The following is a 17,861-nucleotide window of genomic DNA, read 5'->3' on the forward strand; positions in this document are numbered from 1 at the left end:
AATCCTAACCTAAGTTACAATTAAACCTAACACTACACTATCATGAAATAAATTAAATAAATTAACTACAAGTACCTACAATTAAATACAATGAAATAAACTAAACTAAAGTACAAAAAAACAAACACTAAATTACAAAAAATAAAAAAATATTACAAGAATTTTAAACTAATTACACCTAATCTAAGCCCCCTAATAAAATAACAAAGCCCCCCAAAATAAAAAAAATGCCCTACCCTATACTAAATTACAAAAGTTAACAGCTCTATTACCTTACCAGCCCTTAAAAGGGCCTTTTGCGGGGGCATGCCCCAAAGAAAACAGCTCTTTTGCCTGTAAAAAAAAACACAATACCCCCCCCACATTACAACCCACCACCCACATACCCCTACTCTAACCCAAACCCCCCTTAAATAAACCTAACACTACCCCCCTGAAGATCTCCCTACCGTGTCTTCACCCAGCGGGCCGAAGTCTTCATCCGATGGGGCAGAAGAGGACATCCAGACCGGCAGAAGTCTTCATCCAAGCGGGGCAAGAAGAGGTCTTCCATCCATCAGAAGTCTTGATCCAGGCGGCATCTTCTCTGTTCATCCATCCGGAGCGGAGCGGCAGCATCCTGAAGAGACATCCGACGCAGAGCATCCTCTTCTTTCTTGATCCGACGACTCAATGACTGTACCTTTAAGTGACGTCATCCAAGATGGCGTCCCTTGAATTCCGATTGGCTGATAGGATTCTATCAGCCAATCGGAATTAAGGTAGGAAAAATCTGATTGGCTGATTCAATCAGCCAATCAGATTCAAGTTCAATCCGATTGGCTGATCCAATCAGCCAATCAGATTGACCTCGCATTCTATTGGCTGATCGGAACAGCCAATAGAATGTGAAGTCAATCTGATTGGCTGATTGGATCAGCCAATCAGATTGAACTTGAATCTGATTGGCTGATTCCATCAGCCAATCAGAATATTCCTACCTTAATTCCGATTGGCTGATAGAATCCTATCAGCCAATCGGAATTCAAGGGACGCCATCTTGGATGACGTCACTTAAAGGTACAGTCATTGAGTCGTCGGATCAAGAAAGAAGAGGATGCTCTGCGTCGGATGTCTCTTCAGGATGCTGCTGCTCCGCTCCGGATGGATGAACAGAGAAGATGCCGCCTGGATCAAGACTTCTGATGGATGGAAGACCTCTTCTTGCCCCGCTTGGATGAAGACTTCTGCCGGTCTGGATGTCCTCTTCTGCCCCATCGGATGAAGACTTCGGCCCGCTGGGTGAAGACACGGTAGGGAGATCTTCAGGGGGGTAGTGTTAGGTTTATTTAAGGGGGGTTTGGGTTAGAGTAGGGGTATGTGGGTGGTGGGTTGTAATGTGGGGGGGGTATTGTGTTTTTTTTTACAGGCAAAAGAGCTGTTTTCTTTGGGGCATGCCCCCGCGAAAGGCCCTTTTAAGGGCTGGTAAGGTAATAGAGCTGTTAACTTTTGTAATTTAGTATAGGGTAGGGCATTTTTTTATTTTGGGGGGATTTGTTATTTTATTAGGGGGCTTAGATTAGGTGTAATTAGTTTAAAATTCTTGTAATTTTTTTATTTTTTGTAATTTAGTGTTTGTTTTTGTGTACTTTAGTTTAGTTTATTTCATTGTATTTAATTGTAGGTACTTGTAGTTAATTTATTTAATGTATTTCATGCAGTGTAGTGTTATGTTTAATTGTAACTTAGGTTAGGATTTATTTTACAGGTAATTTTGTAATTATTTTAACTAGGTAGCTATTAAACAGTACATATCTATTTAATAGCTATTGTACCTAGTTAAAATAAATACAAAGTTGCCTGTAAAATAAATATAAATCCTAAAATAGCTACAATGTAACTATTAGTTATATTGTAGCTATATTAGGGTTTATTTTACAGGTAAGTATTTAGTTTTAAATAGGATTCATTTATTTAATTAATTTAATGATAGTGTAGTGTTAGGTGTAATTGTAACTTAGGTTAGGATTTATTTTACAGGTAAATTTTTATTTATTTTAGCTAGGTAGTTATTAAATAGTTATTAACTATTTAATAACTATTGTACCTAGTTAAAATAAATACAAAGTTGCCTGTAAAATAAATATAAATCCTAAAATAGCTACAATGTAACCATTAGTTGTAGCTATATTAATAGCTAGTAGGGGGCTTAGATTAGGTGTAATTAGTTTAAAATTATTGTAATATTTTATTATTTTTGGTAATTTAGTGTTTGTTTGTTTTTTGGTACTTTTCTGATGGATGGAAGACATCTTCTTGCCCCGCTTGGATGAAGACTTCTGCCGGTCTGGATGTCCTCTTCTGCCCCATCGGATGAAGACTTCGGCCCGGCTGGGTGAACACAACTCAAGGTAGGGAGATCTTCAGGGGGGTAGTGTTAGGTTTATTTAAGGGGGGTTTGGGTTAGAGTAGGGGTATGTGGGTGGTGGGTTGTAAAGTGGGGGGGGGGGTATTGTGGTTTTTTTTACAGGAAAAAGAGCTGTTTTCTTTGGGGCATGCCCTGCAAAAGGCCCTTTTAAGGGCTGGTAAGGTAATAGAGCTGTTAACTTTTGTAATTTAGTATAGGGTAGGGCATTTTTTATTTTGGGAGGCTTTGTTATTTTATTAGGGGGCTTAGATTAGGTGTAATTAGTTTAAAATTCTTGTAATACTTTTTTATTTTTTGTAATTCAGTGGGGGTTTTTTTGTACTTTAGTTTAGTTTATTTAATTGTATTTAATTGTAGGTACTTGTAGTTAATTTATTTAATGATAGTGTAGTGTTAGGTTTAATTGTAACTTAGGTTAGGATTTATTTTACAGGTAATTTTGTAATTATTTTAACTAGGTAGCTATTAATTAGTCAATAACTATTTAATAGCTATTGTACCTAGTTAAAATAAATACAAAGTTGCCTGTAAAATAAATATAAATGCTAAAATAGCTACAATGTAACTATTAGTTATATTGCAGCTATATTAGGGTTTATTTTACAGGTTAGTCTTTAGTTTTATATAGGATTCATTTATTTAATTAATTTAATGATAGTGTAGTGTTAGGTGTAATTGTAACTTAGGTTATGATTTATTTTACAGGTAAATTTGTATTTATTTTAGCTAGGTAGTTATTAAATAGTTATTAACTATTTAATAACTATTGTACCTAGTTAAAATAAATGCAAAGTTGCCTGTAAAATAAATATAAATCCTAAAATAGCTACAATGTAACTATTAGTTATATTGTAGCTATATTAATAGCTAGTAGGGGGCTTAGATTAGGTGTAATTAGTTTAAAATTATTGTAATATTTTATTATTTTTGGTAATTTAGTGTTTGTTTGTATTTTGGTACTTGTATGATAGATGGAAGACCTCTTCTTGCCCCGCTTGGATGAAGACTTCTGCCGGTCTGGATGTACTCTTCTGCCCCATCGGATGAAGACTTCGGCCCGGCTGGGTGAACACGACTCAAGGTAGGGAGATCTTCAGGGGGGTTTATTTAAGGGGGGTTTGGGTTAGAGTAGGGGTATGTGGGTGGTGGGTTGTAATGTGGGGGGGTATTGTGGGTTTTTTTACAGGCAAAAGAGCTGTTTTCTTTGGGGCATGCCCCGCAAAAGGCCCTTTTAAGGGTTGGTAAGGTAATAGAGCTGTTAACTTTTGTAATTTAGTATAGGGTAGGGCATTTTTTTTTATTTTGGGGGGCTTTGTTATTTTATAAGGGGGCTTAGATTAGGTGTAATTAGTTTAAAATTCTTGTAATATTTTTTTATTTTTTGTAATTTAGTGTTTGTTTTTTTTGTAATTTAGTTTTTTTTTGTACTTTAGTTTATTTAATTGTAGATAATTGTAGGTACTTGTAGTTAATTTATTTAATGATAGTGTAGTGTTAGGTTTAATTGTAACTTAGGTTAGGATTTATTTTACAGGTAATTTTGTAATTATTTTAACTAGGTAGCTATTAATTAGTCAATAACTATTTAATAGCTATTGTACCTAGTTAAAATAAATACAAAGTTGCCTGTAAAATAAATATAAATGCTAAAATAGCTACAATGTAACTATTAGTTATATTGCAGCTATATTAGGGTTTATTTTACAGGTAAGTATTTAGTTTTAAATAGGATTCATTTATTTAATTATAGTGTAGTGTTAGGTGTAATTGTAACTTAGGTTAGGATTTATTTTACAGGTAAATTTGTATTTATTTTAGCTAGGTCGTTATTAAATAGTTATTAACTATTTAATAGCTATTGTACCTAGTTAAAATAAATACAAAGTTACGTGTAAAATAAATATAAATGCTAAAATAGCTACAATGTAACTATTAGTTATATTGTAGCTATATTAGGGTTTATTTTACAGGTAAGTATTTAGTTTTAAATAGGATTAATTTATTTAACTATAGTAAATTTATTTCGTTTTATTTAAATTATATTTAAGTTAGGGGGTGTTAGTGTTAGACTTAGGTTTAGGGGTTAATAACCTTATTATAGTAGCGGCGACGTTGTGGGCAGGAGATTAGGGGTTAATAATTGTAGGTAGGTGGCGGCTATGTTAGGGAGAGCAGATTAGGGGTTAATAAAATGTATTATAGTGTTTGCGAGGCGGGAGTGCGGCGGTTTAGGGGTTAATACATTTATTATAGTGGCGGCGATTTGCGGACGGCAGATTAGGGGTTAATAACTATAATGTAGGGGTCGGCGGTGTTAGGGACAGCAGATTAGGGGTTAATAGCTATAATGTAGGCGGCGGCGATATCGGGTCGGCAGATTAGGGGTTAATACTTGTAGTTAGATTGCGGCGACGTTGGGGGGGCAGATTAGGGGTTAATAACTATAATGTAGGGGTCGGCGGTGTTAGGGACAGCAGATTAGGGGTTAATAGCTATAATGTAGGCGGCGGCGATATCGGGTCGGCAGATTAGGGGTTAATACTTGTAGTTAGATTGCGGCGACGTTGGGGGGGGCAGATTAGGGGTTAATAACTATTATGTAGGGGTCGGCGGTGTTAGGGACAGCAGATTAGGGGTTAATAGCTATAATGTAGGCGGCAGCGATATTCGGTCGGCAGATTAGGGGTTAATAAAATAATGCAGGTGTCAGCGATAGCGGGGGCGGCAGATTAGGGGTTAATAAGTGTCAGATTAGGGGTGTTTAGAGACTCGGGGTACATGTTAGGGTGTTAGGTGCAGACTTAGTGTTTCCCCATAGGAAACAATGGGGCTGCGGTGTTAGGTTTATTTTCAGCCGAAACTCCCATTGTTTCCTATGGGGAAATGCCGAATTTTACCGAGCTAATTCGGATTTATTCGGAGATACGGCAGCTATTTCGGATTCATTCGGTAGATTCGGAAGTATTTTAATTCGGAAATCCGAATCGATCCGAATCTCCGAATTTACAGAATTTTCCGAATTTCCGAATAAATCCGAAACGAATCGCACATGTCTATTAGCAAGGCAGGAGTGGAAGCAGGATGTACCCCAGGAGGCCAACTGTCCCTCAGCCCAGTCAAACTGTGGATTGTGTATACGAAGCCAAGGAAGATCAAGGATGACAGGTTGTGGTGGAGAATGAATGACATCGAACTGCAACTGTTTGGTATGAAGGACACAGTCAGGGTTAGGGGTGCAGATTTAAAATGGATTAAACCTGATCCAAGGGGAGTGTCATCTTGAGACATTGATTTTTGTGCAAAAGAGGTAAGCCTGCCTGAATCATAAAATGGTGATCAAGAAAATTTCCAGCTGCCTCTGAATCAATAAAGGTTAGAGCGTGGACAGAATACTGAAGGAAGGTCAGGGTAACAGGTACTAGGATCCCTGAGGAGTGAGGGGGTTTAGTAGTGATATTATCCTCTAAGCATTGGCTTTTCCTGGCAGAATATCACAATTCATAAACTGGTGTGAACTAGAACCACAATAGAAACACAGTCTCAATCTCCTTCTCTGTCTTTCAGATTCAGAGGACTTGAGGGAGGAGAGATCCATGGGTTCCTCTACAGAGTTTACTGGAGGTGCTGAGGGGGAAGAGGATAGTCTAGAGACTGGACGAGTAAGAGGACGAGAGGGAAGGATTCTATGAATTCTGTCTCTCTCAGCTTGTCTCTCCTGGAAGGGCACATCTAGACTGATACAAAGTGTTATAAAGTCATCCAAGAAAGAAGGAACACCACGATAAGTAAGTTCATCCATGATGCGTTCAGGCAAACCTCTCCTAAAGGCCACCTTGAGAGCACTGCCATCCCAACTGGTCTCAAGTGCCAAGAAGGGAAACTTGATGGCATATTGTGCCACAGTTCTATTGCTCTGGCGGAGATCCAGGAGAGATTATTTTGCAGCAGAAACACGGCCAGAAGTCCCAAACACAGAATACAATGCAGAAATGAAAGCATCAGCATTGTTCAGGAGTTGAGCACTCTGTTCCAAAAGGGGCGAGACACAGGCCAGGGCCTTGTCTTTCAATAAGGAAATTATAAAGGTGACATTTGACTGATGAGACTGGAAAGTGTGAGGATCATTGCGAAAGTGCAGCCTGCACTGGTTAAGAAAACCCCTACAATCAGTAGTACCTTCATATTTGTCAGGCAATGGTATCCGGGGGTATAATTCCAGAAGCAGGGGAGGAAGTTGCAACACTAGCAGCAGAGACTGGCGGTGTAACAACAGGAGCAGTATCCTTCTCTGCAACTAGTGAGGAGAGCTTAGCGGTTATAGCCTCTAGTTTAGAATCCACACTCTGCAATTTTATGGTATAGGTTCCCAGCATCTGTCCTTGAAGATACACTGCTCTTGCTACCTCATTTGGGTCCATTTGGGACTCTGCTCTCCCCATAAACATCTTGGAGTTGAGAGCGATTTACAATGCTCTGATGGCTTGGCCTCAATGATCCTTATCCCAGTTTATCAGGTTTCAGTCGGACAACATCACCTCTGTGGCTTACATCAACCAGCAGGGAGGAACTCAGAGTTCCTTAGCCATGAATGAGGTGGCATGGATTATTCAGTGGGCAGAAGCTCACAATTGTTGTCTATATGCCATCCACATTCCTGGAGTGGACAACTGGGAAGCGGAACAGACATTTCATCCCGGGAAGTGGGTTCTCCATCCGGAGGTGTTCTCCAGGTTAACCCTCAAATGGGGGTGCCGAAGTTGGATCTGATGGCGTCTTAGCAGAATGCCAAGCTTCCAGGGTATGGTTCAAGGTCAAGAGATCCTCAGGCCGCTCTGATAGATGCTCTGGCGGTTCCTTGGGATTTCGGTCTAGCATACCTGTTTCCTCCATTTGCGCTCTTTCCATGAGTTATTGCGTGTATCAAACAAGAGAGAGCATCGGTAATTCTAATAGCTTCTGCATGGCCTTACAGGATCTGGTATGCAGACCTAGTGAATATGTCATCTCGGCTGCCTTACAGGTTTCCTCTGAGGAAGGACCTTCTAACTCAGGGTCCATTCCTTCATCCAAATCTTGTTTCTCTGAAGCTGACTGCTTGGAGATTGAATGCTTAATTCTTTCTAAGCATGGATCATTGAGACCATGATCCAGGCTCGCAAGCCTGTTACTCGAAAAATTTACCATAAGGTATGGCGTAAATACCTTTATTGGTGTGAATCTAGGGGCTACTCTTGGAGTAGGGTCAGGATTTCTAGAATTTTGTGTTTCTCCAGGAAGGTCTGGAGAAAGGGTTGTCAGTCAGTTCTCTGAAAGGTCAGATTTCTGCATTATTATCTATTTTGTTACACAAGCGTCGGGCGGATGTGCCAGATGTTCAATCTTTTTGTCAGGCCCTAGTCAGAATCAGGCCTGTGTTTAAACCTGTCGCTCCTCCTTGGAGCCTTTATCTTGTTCTTAAAGTTTTGCAGCAGGCTCTGTTTGGGACAATGCATCTTGGAAGGTTTTGTTTCTTATTGCTGTCTCTTCTGCTTGGAGAGCTTCGGATCTCTCGGCTTTGCAGTGTGATTCGCCTTATCTTATCTTTCATGCGGATAAGGTGGTTCTTCTTACTAAATTAGGGTTTCTTCATAAAGTGGTTTCGGATAGAAATATTCATCAGGAAATTGTTGTTCCTTCTCTCTGTCCCAATCCTTCTTCTCATTAAGATTGTCTGTTGCACAACTTGGATGTTGTTCATGCTCTAAAGTTCTACCTACAGGCGACTAAGGATTTTCGTCAGTCTTCTGCCCTGTTTGTTTGTTTCTCAGGAAAGAGTAAGGGTCAGAAGGCTACTTCTACTTCTCTTTCCCTCTGGTTGAGAAGTATGATTCGTTTTGCTTATGAGTCTGCTGGACAGCAGCCTCCTGAGAGAATTACAGCTCATTCCACTAGGGCTGTCTTCTCTTCTTGGGCTTTCAAAAATGAAGCTTCTGTGGAACATATTTGCAAGGCTGCAACTTGGTCCTCTGTGCATACTTTTTTACAAATTTTACAAATTTGATACTTTTGCCTCGGCTGAGGCCTCTTTTGGGAGAAAGTTTCTTCAAACAGTGGGGCCTTCTGTTTAGGTCTGCCTGTCTTGTTCTCCCTCCCTGTTCATTCTGTGTCCTCTAGCTTAGGTATTGGTTCCCACCAGTAATTGAATGACGTCATGGACTCTTCATATTTTAGGAAAGAAAACAAAAGTTATGCTTACCTGATAAATTTCTTTCTTTCCGGATATGGAGAGTCCACAACCCCACCCTTTATTAAGACAGTTATTTTTGACTAAACCTCAGGCACCACTACACCTTTGTGTTATTCCTTTTCCATTTCCCTTCGGTCAAATGACTGGGGATTATGGGTAGGGAAGTGACATTTAACAGCTTTGCTGTGGTGCTCTTTGCCTCCTCCTGCTGGCCAGGAGTGATATTCCCACTAGTAATTGAATGACGTTGTGAACTCTCCATATCTGAAAAGAAAGAAATTGATCAGGTAAGCATACATTTTGTTTTTCTAATGATATATTTTAATTTGACGAGATTCCTAATAGTATATTATGTCTAAATCCTGATCTTAAAGGGACACTAAAGCCATAACTTTTCTTTCATGATTCAGACAGAGAATACAATGTTAAACAACATTACAATGTACTCCTATGATCTAAACAACTTCATTCTTTATATATCCTTTGTTGAAGAAATAGCAATGCACATGTGTGAGCCAATCACATAAGGCATCTATGTGCAGCCACCAACCAGCAGCTACTGATCCTATCTAGATATGCTGTTCAGCAAAGGATATGAAGAGAACAAATCAAATGATATAATAGAAGTAAATTAGAAAACTGTTTAAAATTGCATACTCTTTCTGAATCATGTCCCATTAAATATGTGTTAATTCTTTAAAATGATTTCCTATTTGTCATGATACAATAGTTCGTGATTTATACTTGATGTAATGTAATTTCCTAAATGATTTTGACCTTGTACTAATGTTCACACATGTAAAACACATAACTACAGTACCAAATAGTATATTTTGTGATCTATTTGTCATTGTGGGACCTACGCAAGAATTTATAAATTAGCGCAAACCGTAGGCCACCCGTATTACGAGTTTAAAAAGAGAAAATTATCGCATGCATTACGGAAAGAGGTCAATTGCGTGCACGAGCACGTATTTCACATAGAAGTCAATGGAGGAGAGAAATAGACAAAAAAAAGCTTCAAACGCTCCAGTTGAGTGCAAAGTGAGTGACGTCATGTCATTCTGTGAAATAGTTCATTAAATTGTGATAATTTCATATTGCAAAAATGTTTAGTTAGCGTAATCTGCTGTATATTGTTTGTATGTAGATAATTATGTATGTGATGATATTTGTATGGAGATCTAGCTAAATGAGTGTATGTTCATGTACGTCTATGTGAGTCAAATGGTTTTGTGTGCATTTTTTTCTAACAACCGAGATCTCGTATCTTTGATTCGTTTTTTTAAAAAAATTTTTTTAAAATTTCTATTAAAAATTAATTTATTGTACAGTGTTTGTATGAGTCTAAGTGTACTTTGTATAATATTTTTGAAGTGAATAGTGAAGGTTTTTGGTTGCGATATATCAATAACTACTGGTCTTGGATAGCGTTATGGATTTGTGCGTAAATGGGGATTTTGGTTGCGCTATGGAGGTTTTTGCAAACTTGTAATGGCTGCGTTATGCATATTGATGTGTTATGGGCCATAACGCTACAATTTGAGTCATAACGCACAACTTGTAATCTAGCTGATTGTCTTAGTGCAAAAAAGATATGTCCAAAAAAGTAAATTGGAGATTAAGTGCCAACTCCAAATGTGCATATGTGATCCCAGGGATTACTTCTCAGTGGAAACAAATGCTGCAGATGAACTCCAAGAGGCCTATTTAACAAATGTCTTGCGGACCTGATTCGACAGTGCGGATAAGGTCCGCAAGACATCGCTGAATGCGGAGAGCAATACGCTCTCCGTATTCAGCATTGCACCAGCAGCTCACAAGAGATGCTGGTGCAACGCTGCCCCCTGCAGACTCGTGGCCAATGGGCCGCCAGCAGGGGGGTGTCAATCATCCCGATCGTACTTGATCGGGTTGAATTCCGGCGATGCCTGTCCGCTGTTCAGAGCAGGCGGACAAGGTTTTGGAGCAGCGGTCTTTGTGAGCTTGATAGATAGGCCCCCAAGGGTTAACCTCAAATAAAACAGATTATTGCTGCCAATAGTAAAGTCCTGTGAGACTACAGAGTTAATTCACATGTAAGTTGTATACTCACATGCTGCAGAGCTTCACATAAAGTTCTGGATATAAACGCAATGGGAGACTCCAACAGGAGCAGATAGAAGTGAACTCAGATGAATGTTAAAACAATTTATTAAAACATGTGTTTAAAATCACAGGGGTTTACAGAGAACAACCACAGCTAGAACATCCGTAGATTACACAGATTGTACTTTGTAAACAATGTCTATGAGTACGGTTTGCAGTTCAGAAGGTTGGACTCCGCCCACAACGTGACATCACACACTCAAATCCAACGATCATTTCACCAAAAAGCTGCTTGGCTTTTTCAAGGATCATACATTTTTACACCTATAAACACATGAATACACAGGTATACACAAACACACACATATATTTATTTATATATATATAGAGAGCCAGGTTGTGTAGTATGTGCACTCTCACCAGCAAACTACAACTTGCCAGGGTGCTGTAGCAAGGAATATAAATTGTCAAATAGAAAAAGCACTCACTGGACTGTAGACATCAGTGTTAAATCCAAATTTTTTTGTGACGTTTTGGGACTGACAGCGTCCCTTCCTCTGACCAAAACGTCCCGAAACGCCACAATAAAATTTGGATTTAACACTAATGTCTACAGTCCAGTGAGTGCTTTTTCTATTTGACAATTTATATATATATATATATATATATATATATATATATATATATATATATATATATACACACATGTATACATGCATGCATACACACATACTCATAAAGGAAATTTGATAAAACAGCTTGCTTCTTTTACTATATATAATAGGTAGCTCTAAGACTTCTGCCTCTCTGAAATCTCCTACTAGCCAGGGTGTACTAACATTAAGCACCTCCACATCTGAGCCCCCTACACTAAAGACAACTCAACTGAGCCTGGTGGTAGTATATTGGAAATGTGATATTTTTTTTAATTGCACAAGATGTCTGGACCATTAACCTTAAATTTAAATAATTGAACCTTTAATTTGAATGTGAAAATCTTTGTTAACATACCCCAATTTTTAAGTTCTGATATCACCACTGGTACTGACACTACACACATAAATAGACCACACTGACAAAGTTCACAAACAAATAGGCCAAACCACATAATGGTCTGGGCATCCATGTAATATACTTTAGACTGTGCCAGTATGACACAATTCATTATCAGAGAAGTTTTGTTGGCATATGCTGTGAATGATGTTTGTTTTTATTTTTTTTTGTAGGATTGCTGGGAATGCAGCATCTGAAAGAAATCTTAAAGAAGGTGTATGTGCTCAGATTGAGAAAAACTTTGCCAAAGCAAAATGGAGAGTGAGTACAAGGAACAGCAAAAATAAGTTATTCATAAAGAGTGGGTGTAAAAGATTAAGGATTCATTTTCTTTCCTTCACCCTACAGAAAGCCATTCGAGTTACTACATTCATGCAACGTTTGAGAGCTCCAGAGGGTAGTGCTGGGCGCCTCCCTGTCACACCTAGATCTTCCATGAGTGTATCGCATGAGGTTACTGTGGAAACCAGTTCACCTTCTCCTTCTCTACACAATCCTGAAAAAGTGGACTTAAGCTCCAACCAAATTCACATAGCCTCTGAGAGTGGAGGACACTTAACAGAACCAGAACTTGGAGGGCCTTAGTGGCTGCTTTACCCCACCTGCCAGACAGATGTCCTATAACAGGTCAAAAACCACCAAGGTGCCCTGAATGCAGAACATCTGAGTGCTGATATCTCTACACAATATTTCAGCTTTATTCTCATTGACCTGGGCGTAGTAAAGTTTTACATCTGCTGGCTGGTGGGGGTTGGTGGAAAGGTCAGGCCCTGGGTTAGAAGCTCAGGTCAATGGGTTGTGAATAAGCAAGACCCTTGTGAAGACAAGAAGACAGACTATATGGGAGATGGACATATCAGACCCATAACCAAGAAGACACTAGGTTAGTGAGAGTAGATTAATCCAGATCATGGATAAGAGAAAAAAGTGTAGTTTACCATAATCTGAGGGAAAATAAAAAAAAAGAGTAAGTTATATCCAAGCTTTGAAGTATAAAAAAACAAAGTAGGAGTTACAGCAGAGACCACATTTTTTGGAAGTAATGGAAACTAAAGCATTACTAAAACCAAGATTTGGAAGACAAGTTCAATAGTGGTAAACAGTAGATTATATAACATAAATAGAGTTAATCAGGAGAGAGATAATGTGATGGAGGGTTCTAAATGGAAGAGATGATGCAAGATGGTGAGAAACCAGACAAAACTCTGTAGGATAGAGAATGATTGGATCATATGAAATCTAACAGTGCACATCAAGAGTAGTAAACAACCTAGCCCAGTTTAGCCCAGTTACAGTAGAAATACCATATCCAGATGAAAAGAAGGATCAATGATCCAAATAAGCAACAAGAAATTGGAGGAGGATTTATACCATGGGTGATGGTACAAGATTAGATATTTTGGAGGAAAGATCAGATTCTTTATGAGGAGATATTAAGCCATGATATATTAAGCCATATATATTAAGATATTAAGATATATAGATATTAAGCCATGATATATTAAGCCTGTTGGGTATAGAAGACATATATTTAAGAGAATTAATATATGCCACATGCTTGTGAGAAAGGAATGTGAAGAGTGAATGGTAGGTCCAGATTATCTGCAAATCAATAAAGCGAAACAGTAGATTATATAACATATGAGGAGTTAATCAGGAGAAAGCTAACGTGATGGAGGGTTCTAAAAGGAAGAGATGATGCAAGATGGGGCGAAACCAAATCTCTGTAGTATGGAGAATGATTGGATCATATGAAATCTAACAATGCACGTCAAGATTAGTAAACAAGCTAGCCCAGTTTAGCCCAGTTACAGAAGAAATATCAAATCCAGATGAAGAGAAGCATCAATGATCCAAATAAGCACCAAGAAATTGCAGGAGGATGTATACCATGGGTGATGGTACAAGATTAGATATTTTTGAGGAAAGATCTGATTCTTTATGAGGAGATATTAAGCCATGATATATTAAGCCATATTATTAAGGAATAATAAATCAGAAGATAAAAGCCTGTTGGGTATAGAATATATATAAGTGAATGAATATATGCCACATGCTTGTGAGAAAGGAAAATGATGAGTGAATAGTAGGTCCAGATTCTCTGGAAATCCCAGCCCTTGGAAGAATAGTATACTGGAATAATGAAACATATAGAAACTAATTATTAGGTAGGCAAACACAAGCAAAGGAGGGTAGGTCAGACATAGAAGCAGATCAGGCTATGGAAGTAAGAAGGAATATAAATATTCTAAGAAATTAGTAGAGTAGGAGGATGCAATATAAGGTAAAATGGATATAAAATATCAAATAATGGCAAATAGGACAAAATATGTTATGCCAGAGGACAAAAGACCTTGAAACAACAATACTTTCTAGTTAAAAAAATGAAATAATAAAATAAAACTCTTCCTATGGGGTTCGAAGAAGAAGAGAAAAGGTCCAGATGTATGGACGTTTAAAAGAAGGATTACAGCTGAACTGAGAAGAAGAACAAATTCTGAGTAAAGTTTGAATAAAAGGCACTGAGGGGTAAAGAATTGTATTAGTAGTGACCATGATAATGAGTAAAAAGACCATAGTATGAAGGAGGAATTATAGGTTGATGGAGGAATTATAGGTTGAATGGTAAATCCCCAAAATGTGAGCCAGGCAAGGGAATGAGTAGACACCAATTATTGAAAGAAAGGCCATACAATTAGAGACTACCTGGAAATAGCAATATAGTGCTGTGACCTTTTGTAATAATGTATAAGAAGATATCCAGGATACAGGTTAGTAAAAGGCCATATATGCAATGTAGAACAAGGTCAGAAGAACACAAAGTTCTAGAAAAGAACACAAAGAAATCTTGGAAACCTTATATTCGAAAACTAAAAGAAAGTAGTGGACCTTTAAATCGAAAAAATCCTGAGCATATGGGTAGTCAAATACTTGGGGATCTTGAAAGAATATACAATCCTCCTCCTCCGAAGGTGACTAAACCTTTGGAAATCTCCATCATATTTCATGAACACATATTTGATATAAAGTGTGTAAGAAATGTAATTTAGCAGAAAATGTGTCTCTAAAAATAAAATAATAAATACCATCTCCCATAATGACATTATGTTGGTGGGTGACCTTCTGCATGTCATCTGCATGCCTATATCCCTTTAAGTGAAGGGGTTAAACTTAATAAACTGAAACAAACTACTAATTATGATGTGTGAACTGTGTCAATGCCCATAATGCACTTCCTCACAGGAACAACTTGAAAAATACACTGCCAGTATCATACCAAACACAGAACAAGCCTTCTCCCACACATCCAGTGCCATTCTTTCTAATTTACTTCTATTATTAATACTGATTAGTTCTCTTTGTATCCTTTGTTTAAAGGAGTAATCATAGGTGACTTCAGGAGCGTGAACATATCTTCAGCCATCTGGCAGCAGTGTTTGCAACAATGTTTATATAAATGTTTTGCATTGTTGAAAACACTGTTGCCATAGAATTTTAAAAACAGTTCTATGCTCTTAAGCTCCTATTAGCCTACCTAAATTTTACTCTTCAGCAAAGGATACCAAAAGAAGAAAGCGAATTTGATAGACGTAAAGTGGAGAGTTGATTAAAATGGAATGCTCTATCTGAATCATCAACATTTAATTTTGATCTTACTGTCCCTTTAATAGCCTCTCCATGCATACAATTAGCAAAAGGTCTTTCTAATTCCCAGATTACTCTATATACTTTGTTCATTAATGATTGTTGAGTAAAATTTTTGGGAATAGGTTTTGTAGAATTTTCAAGAGAACTGGAAATTTCTGAGAATTTGGAGAGACCACTTAGTGATTATTGCACCGTGCCTGTTTTAAGGAATATACAATTCCACATGAGGCTTTTGTCTGTAAAAACAGGGTAGTTTTTATGGGGGCAAACAGAGCAATCACCTGGGACACCAGGGCACTTAAATCATGTATGTTACCTGGTGGGGTGCACATCTAACATAGTACAGGTACAATCCCCCAAATCTAGAACTCCAAAATCCAAACTTATTCTGAAATCCAAACGATTTATATATATATATATATATATATATATATATATATATATATATATATATATATATATATATATATAAAACCACGGAAAAGATTGCACTCTCAGGACTTTTTCAATAAGTAATCGAAGGTACGTTAATAAAACGTTTTCAGGGATCTTGTCCCCTTCGTCAGCATCATGCGTCATGCTGACGAAGGGGACAAGATCCCTGAAAACATTTCATTAAAGTACCTTCGATTACTTACTGAAAAAGTCCTGAGAGTGCAATCTTTTCCGTGGTTATTGCATTATATCATTGCACCCAGGCAGGTGACGGTTGGTGGGTCGAACTGCAGACTTGTATGTATATATATAATATATATATATATATATATAGTACGATAGAGAGCACTCTCACTTCAAAAGTCCATATGCCAGGGTGCCAGCAGATCAATATACAAGAGATAAAGGAAGGCACTCACTGGTCTTTTAATCAGAAATAAATTTAATCAAGCGTGACGTTTCGGGGACACACTCCCCTTTCTCAGTCTGAGGAAGGGGAGTGTGTCCCTGAAACGTCACGCTTGATTAAATTTATTTCTGATTAAAAGACCAGTGAGTGCCTTCCTTTATCTCTTGTATTTATATATATATATATATATATATATATATATATATATATATAAGTATTTTTTTTTTTTTTAAATAAAATTATCAAAAAATATTTTTTCCTCACCTGAAAATCACAATTTTCTCTTCTCTCTGTGTCTTAGTTTTGTTTTTTGTGTTCTAAAATAAGTCTATATTAACTTAAAATAACAAATATTATCTTTCTGATAACAGTACTGTACTGTTTCTTTTTTATTGTACTATGTATAGGCACATATTTCCTAATCCGGAATTCTAAAATCCAAACTTATTTTAAAATCCAAACGTTTTAGTTAATATTTTTTTTAAAAAAAATCATTTTAAAAAATTACTATTTTCCCCGCCTGTAAGTCACAAAAGTATTAAAAATGATCTAAAACTACCTTTAGTTACATGTATAAGCTGTATTATGACATATAAATGTTGCCTAAATGACCTAAGATATTGTTGTTTACACTTGGGGGTAGATTTATCAATGGTCGATTGGACATGATTCGCTACTCGACCTCGCTACATGCCGACAGCATATGCTGTCGGCATTTATCATTGCACAAGCATTTCTAGTTAAAAGCTTGTGCAATGCCGCCCCCTGCTCAACAGCGGCCGCTAGCAGGGGTGTCAATTATCCCGATTGGGATGATTTCAGACCGCCACCTAAAAGGTGGCGAAGAAGTTAAGGAGCAGCGTCGTAGAATGCAGCATCCGCTGCTTAATAAATCTACCCCTTGGTCCCAACCCCCAACTGTCCTATTTTAAAGATGCAATAATTCCAAAATCCAAACCTTTTAAGCTCCCAAGCAGTTTGGATAAAGGGTTTTCTACCTGTTTTAAAAATTATATAAACTAGCTTTAGGTTGCATGCATAGGGGGATATTTATCAAGCCGTCAACCGCAAATACGCTAGAATTCCGCAGCGTAATTGTGGCGAGCTTGATTCAACCTAGTTATCAAAGCCTACAGACCGGCAAAATTTGAAATTTGTGACGTAACATACTATCCGCCGGTCTCATTCTGACACAGATTGATGCTTACATCATTACAGATGTTCCGAATACACATTCGGCACTATTTGACACTTTTTCAAAGTTATCAAATAGTCAACCGGTACGCTCGCGGCTATTACGGCCCAGCGTACCTGGTTTTCAATCCGCCACCCTGGAGGCCGCGGATGCCATAGGAATCAATTGGAGTCTGAAAGCAGCGAAAGCTTATGTTCGATGCTGCCAGATATCCCATTGATTTATATTTTAGAAAACCAAAATCCAAACTATTCCGGTCCCAAGCAGTTTGGATAAAGGGTTTTCTACCTGTACTGCAAGAGAGCAGGAGAACTTGATTTACACAGTGGCTGTGGCAATTTTTTCCTTGCTGCAGGTAGCCCGGGACATGTGAATGCATGTGGAAGGCTTTGGCCACATT

The 17,861-nt window shown here is 37.9% G+C and overlaps 1 protein-coding gene across 1 annotated transcript in view; it reads left to right on the forward strand.

Annotated features, from left to right (window-relative positions):
• LOC128643216 (caM kinase-like vesicle-associated protein) overlaps positions 1-14,615 on the forward strand; it is a 401,315-nt gene extending 386,700 nt beyond the window's left edge. The window contains exons 10-11 of the mRNA XM_053696201.1: positions 11,948-12,035; positions 12,123-14,615. Of these exons, the coding sequence (XP_053552176.1) occupies positions 11,948-12,035; positions 12,123-12,359 (325 nt within the window). The 3' untranslated portion in view covers positions 12,360-14,615. The remainder of the gene's footprint in view (positions 1-11,947; positions 12,036-12,122) is intronic.
• The last annotated feature ends 3,246 nt before the right edge of the window (positions 14,616-17,861 follow it).

The sequence above is a fragment of the Bombina bombina genome, chromosome 12, assembly GCF_027579735.1.
Source record: "Bombina bombina isolate aBomBom1 chromosome 12, aBomBom1.pri, whole genome shotgun sequence".
Taxonomy (NCBI): Eukaryota; Metazoa; Chordata; class Amphibia; order Anura; family Bombinatoridae; genus Bombina; species Bombina bombina.